Source organism: Piliocolobus tephrosceles, chromosome 11 (assembly GCF_002776525.5).
Source record: "Piliocolobus tephrosceles isolate RC106 chromosome 11, ASM277652v3, whole genome shotgun sequence".
Lineage (NCBI taxonomy): Eukaryota > Metazoa > Chordata > Mammalia > Primates > Cercopithecidae > Piliocolobus > Piliocolobus tephrosceles.
This window is the reverse complement of record NC_045444.1, coordinates 111,393,507-111,399,506: the sequence shown is the minus strand read 5'-3', so window position 1 is coordinate 111,399,506 and position 6,000 is coordinate 111,393,507. Positions and strand designations below refer to the sequence as shown.

General features: G+C 42.0%; 1 protein-coding gene across 4 annotated transcripts in view; it reads left to right on the top strand.

Annotated features, from left to right (window-relative positions):
- DOCK10 (dedicator of cytokinesis 10) overlaps positions 1-6,000 on the top strand; it is a 279,809-nt gene that overhangs the window by 109,635 nt on the left and 164,174 nt on the right. For all 4 annotated transcript variants that reach the window (XM_023222406.1, XM_023222396.2, XM_026454862.1 and 1 more), the window contains exon 2: positions 792-911. In XM_023222406.1, the coding sequence (XP_023078174.1) occupies positions 792-911 (120 nt within the window). The remainder of the gene's footprint in view (positions 1-791; positions 912-6,000) is intronic.

Below are 6,000 nucleotides of genomic sequence, written 5' to 3'. Positions count from 1 at the left end.
TGGAGCAAACACATCAACCCTATAGTGAAACACAAATGGAGCAAACACATCAACCCTATAATGAAACAGTCACATTTCTCCCTCTATTTTTATGTTTGGCACTATGGGAGGCTTCTTTGAAGGGAGCGCATTCCCTCTTGGCTTCAGGAATCTAATGCAATGTGATTATCGGGCTATTTTTTCAGACTTATCCATTTTCACCACACTGCATCCATAATAGTCCTGTCATTCAGTTCTATTAGAAAATGACCTCGCTTGTCTCTGTAGAGACAAAGAGGCTCAGAGCCAAGCAATTAATCCTGACACAGGATCTATGTGTTCATGACAACTAAGACTGCCTGTGATACTTTGATTGCTAGCAAGGTGCCAACATTTTCAAATTGACCCAAGCAGAACTCACAAGGAAGTATCTAATTCAGAAGAAATGATGATAATTATCATAAAACCATAGCAAGTAAGCAGAAGGCCTTTCTTCCTGTTGACAAAAATGTACATAAACATCTGTTCTGAGGATGTGATAGGTCTGGGTATCGTGAACCTTGGGGACTTAATAAGAACAGTTTGAATTTCTGAGGGAGATATCAGGTATTTTAGGATTTTCTCATATTATTTCAGATCTGGAAATAATAGTTACGTGGCTTTGCCCTACATTCCTGGAGTCTCTGTGACTGCATTGGAAGGATTGTGCAGTGTCGAAGCCTCAATGATAACTAAGAGATGAAATCCAACCAGGCATAGAAAAGGGAGATGGTATATGTCAGTGATTAATACCATATTTTCTTTTTCTACAGCAAGAAAAGCCTAGGCTTCTCGAGCCTTTGGATTATGAGACTGTCATTGAAGAACTTGAAAAGACCTACCGGAATGATCCTCTTCAAGATCTCCTGTTCTTCCCCAGTGATGACTTTTCAGTAAGTCTTCTCTTCTCAAGCCATCTAGATTCAGGAGGGCCCTACAGATTCGGTCGTTGTCTTTCTATGTAGATTCAGGGAGTCCAGCCCTCCCTGTGGCCACCCTACATCTCAGTCTCTGCAGCAGGAGTTCACATCCAATAATAGAAAGTACCCCAGGGCCCCCTCAAGTTGAAAGATCAGAAGCTTAGTGAGTCACTGGCCACTGGGGACTGGGAGGAGGCCCGGGACACAGCCTGGTTCCAGCTGGTACTCGTGTACCTGTCAGTGTCCGGGTTTCTGACCACTGCCTTACCTGGACCCACAGAGCACTTCCTCCCTCAGCCATTTCTAACTGAAAGCTTCCAAGCAACTGAAACCAACCAATGGCAAAGACAGGACTCTATTAGCACAAAGGATGCAGTTCTTAAAAATCACCCTTAATCTTGGTTTGCCTTTCATAAGGAGATATTGACACTTGGGGGCAAAGAAAGGTAGGCTAGAACATCTTCATGGAGAGATTTGTGGTCTGAGATAGTCCCCTTTAGATGCACACTACCACATAGACAGCCTCTGAGGATAGTAGAGATAATGAATGAAAAGGAAATTCACATTGGAAACAAACACAAAGTTCTGGATGGTGAGCACCTACATGTTCCAAACATAACATACTGTTACTTTGTGGTCTTAAAGATTTTTAAATTGTTATCTAACTATGCAAACAGAGATCTCAATGGGCAGTTAGTAAATTTTCCTGTCTCTTCCTAAAAGAAAGGTAGTCTCAGACATCACAAACTTCAACATCTTAAAGCAAATGAAAAGGCAGCTGAAGGGTACTCCTGAGAAACAGCCATTGTCCATGCAGACCTCTATTAGGGAGCATGGATCTCAGTGCCCACACATTCCTCAAACAGCCTCAAACTTCCATTTTTTGTCTTACTTTGAGGGCAGGTCTGGTTTCTGGCTTTTAAAGGGGTGGTTTTTTTCACCTTCCTCCATGGATTCATGAAAAAGAAGGTAGATGGAAGTTAATGATTTTCTGTTTCAAGTATGAAGAATCATGGAAGAAAGGAGACAGATTTGTAAATAGGAAGAAAGAAACTCTTCCAGTGCTTTTCAAAATTTTAAACGGCTTCCACTTGAGTGCTGGCACATTTTGAGAGAGACTTATCTCGTGCAGAAATCTCATTTCCGTGGTTGGACCAGGCCACTGGAAGTTGAACTGCAAGCATAAAGTTAAACCACATTTTTAAAAATTCCACATCCTCATTTTCATTTTTCAGACTGAAGATTAACCTGATGAACAGTTTCTTTCTTTTCTCTTTCTTTCTTTTCTTTTCTTTCTTTCTCTTTCTTTCTTTCTTTCTCTTTCTTTCTCTCTCTCTCTCTTTCTTTCTTTCTTTCCTTTTTCTTTCTTTCTTTCTTTTTTTTTTAACCGAGTGTCTCTCTGTCACCCAGGCTGGAGTGCAGTGCCGCAGTCTTGGCTCACTGCAACCTCCACCTCCTAGATTCAGGTGATTCTCCTGCCTCATCCTCCCAAGTGGCTGGGATTACAGGTGCATGCCACCACACTCGGCTAATTTTTGTAATTTTAGTAGAGATGGGGTTTTGCCATGTTGGCCACGCTGGTCTCGAACTCATGACCTCAAGTGATTCATCCATTTTGGCCTCCCAGAGTGTTGGGATTACAGGAGTCAGCCACCATGCCCAGCCTTGAACAGCATCTTTATGTCAAACAACACTAAAAATCATGAATCCCGGAGCATCTTTTCTCCTAGTTATATCCTTCAAAAATATGTCAAATGCTACTTCAAGGCCTCCTAGCTCAAAAAGAAAGTGGAGGATGCAGGTAGATGGACTGTAAAGTTTGCAGTGAGTTTGGATTGTTTTGGCATCTTTCCATGCTCATTTAAATCGAGGAATGTCTCTGATTACTCCTTGATCTTTACCATCCTTAGCAGTGTAATGGAGAATACAAGAATAACTCTTTATTTTTCCAGTGTGAACATTCCAATAAATACACTGAACTATTTTATTCCATGGCTGCTTAAAACCCTTCTGTGGCTCCCCAACAGCCTTCAAAATGAAGTGCAATCAACTTGGCATGACCCAATGCCTGCTTCAAGATGTGGTCCTTGCCCATTTCTCAAAGCCATAGCCTACTCTCTCCTACTCCATCCCGGCCCATCATACACAGTCACCCTCATTCCCAACTGGGGTAAAAGACCAGCACAGTTCCAAACATACTATTCTATAACACACCCCAAACCATTTCCTTCCTTTATTCATTCAGCAAACACATGATGTATAATACTGAATACTGGGCATTATTCGATGAATTGAGACAGCAGTGATTAGACAGAAATCACCTGGGGTTCTAAGGGAGCTTACCTTTTGGTGGGTTTACTTATTGAGGGTTTACTTATTCCAAAGAAAAAGGTAAAGCAATTAATTTGCCAGATAAATCAGATAGAGACCAGTTCTATGAGGAAAATAAAACCAGGCAGAATCTGATGATAGAATCTGAGTAGGGTAAGAACTGCATTGGTCTAGGTGACCATGGATGAGCCTCTCTACGAAGGTGACATTTAAGCTGAGTTCTGAGTTCTCAAGAAGGATCAGCCATGCTGGGGAAGGTGTGTTTCAGCCTAAAGGGGTAGCTGGTGCAAAGGCCCTGAAGAACTCCAAGACGGGGGATTGGTATGGCTGGAGAGGATAAGGCAGTTGCATCTTATTCTAACTACAGGCAAGGGCAAGTCACAGGAGTGTTTCAAGAAGGAAAACAAATGACTGAGTGTGAATTCCTAAATATTAAAAGTTCATCTGGGCTCTGTGTGGAAAACATAAAACAGGACCTGGAGGAAGTAGGGAGTGTGGTCCAAAGAATCGTTCACAATTAATCTCTGCCCAAGAGATTTTCAATGCCACCTAATCTTTACTATCAGCAAATGTCGCATCCTCCAAATGGCTAAATTTTAATTTGCATTAAGCAACTGACAAACAAAAGGATAGTATTAGATATTATCTCTACATAAAATTACCCATTTTTGAATAATATGTAGAGATTGGGCCTCATTTGTCCTGCTCTACAGAGTACGGCTTGGCAAACTTGGCACCAAGGTGGCCCTGGGGTGACCTGCTGCCTATTTTTTATGTCCCATGAACTAAGAATGGTTTTAATGTTGTTAAAATAGCTTAAGGAAAAAAGATGATATTTCCAAACACATTAAAATTATCTGAAATTCAAATTCTGATATCTGTAAAGAAAGTTTTATTGAACACGGACACCATTCCTTGACCTCTTGTCAGTGGCTGCTTTCATGATGCAAAGGCAGGGTTGCAACAGAGTTGCAGTAGTGGCAACAGAAACAAGATTTATTCTTCGATGCTTTACAGAAAAAGTTGGCTGACATACAGTACAACTGCATGCGTTTTTGGTTTTTATGCTCACGCTCTTTGTGGAATACAGGCGTGTCTGTAAATCTCTGATGTTACCTGCTCCACCCACAGCCTGTGTCACATTTTAGGGATGTGGTGCACCAACAGGAAGTGTCCGTGCAGTCAGTGAGCGTGTCATTTCCTCGGCTCTCCCTTGAGCAGTGGGTGAGGCTCCTCTGGGGTGTGTGGGGTCGATCTCCACTGAGCCAATGTGAAGTGGTCATAGAATGACCACCCCAATCCCAAGGCATCCCGGGATGGAAGGAGAGGGGCAGCTCCAAGCTTCCCATCCCCACCTCTAAACGTCTTTCATCCAGTTTCTGCCCTGCAGATTGGAGAATCCAGCTCACTCGTATGTTTCCACATTACCAAGCACCCACACTTGCAGCACACATGATTCATTACTCGGTTTGTTTAATCAATATTTATTCAGCACCCACGAGCTGCTGAATATAGAACAGCACTTCCTAGACTAGTGAGACTGACAAGAAAAGCAAAAGCGCTGTGTTTAAGGAGCTCATGCCCTTTTATGGATGAGAAAAAGCAAGTTGACTTAGAATGCTTCTGGTTAAAAAATACCAAGAATCAGAGACTTCGTCTGGTATCTAGTACACTGGAAAGATTACTTTTCACCAAGGCAGTATTCTTACATTGTGACTGTATATATTAAAAGTTTTTCTCTATTCACTCTGCTGTCCCAACCGCCAAATACCCTCATTTGCCTGGACCACACCTCCCCTCCAAGAAGTGGCTTTGTAACTGGTCCTCCTGCTTTCTTCTTTGCTCTGCTTTGATTCGTTAACACACAGTACTCAATGGAAGCTGTTAGGAACACCAATTAGATAATGCCATGCCTCTGGCTAAAACTTCTCAGCGGCTTCTCATTGCCTTAAGAGTCAAATCCAGCTCCTCCCATAACCCCTGTCATCTGGTTCTCCGTGATCTCTGAGTTCTCATCTAGCTCGCTTTCCTCAGTCACTGCACAGACATCAAGCATTCTTTCTGTTCCTCCAGCTTGCCAAGCTCATCCCCACTGAAGGGCCTTTACACTCTCTGTATAGCTGGTTTCTATTTTTCAGTCACAACTCAGTTTAAATGTCACCTCTACAAAGAAGCATCCCTGACTTCCGAGCTATGTTGCCCTCACAGCCAGTTACTGTATAACATTACCCCACCTGCTTCTCTTGCTAACACTTAACACCACTAGGAAATATCTTGGTTTGCTTTTTCACTCCTCTGTCACTCGTTTCTCGTTGTTAGATGGCAGCCTCTAGCAGGACAGAGTCGTCTTCTGTCTTGATCATTGAAAGATTTTCAGCAACTAAAGCAGAACTTGGCACAAAGCAGATGGAAAATACATATTTATTTCATGAATTATCTTTCAGAAACATCTAGATTGCTATTTTATAACATAATGTTGATCCTTTGACTACCCTGAGGAACCAAAGGCTATTCTGAAACAAAATTCTTGAGAATAAAGAGGCTGAAGTAATTGACTTTGTCTGATGGTGAGGAAAATACTTCCCTCTTTGGCACAACTCAACTCAACAGATCACCTTAAAAAACAGCACTAAGAACACGATTCCCTTTTAAAAGAGGCCCATTCCTTCTAATATAGTTCCTGGCTCCTAGCTGATATCAACAAAGCTTAGTTTTCTCCTTTTAACACTTT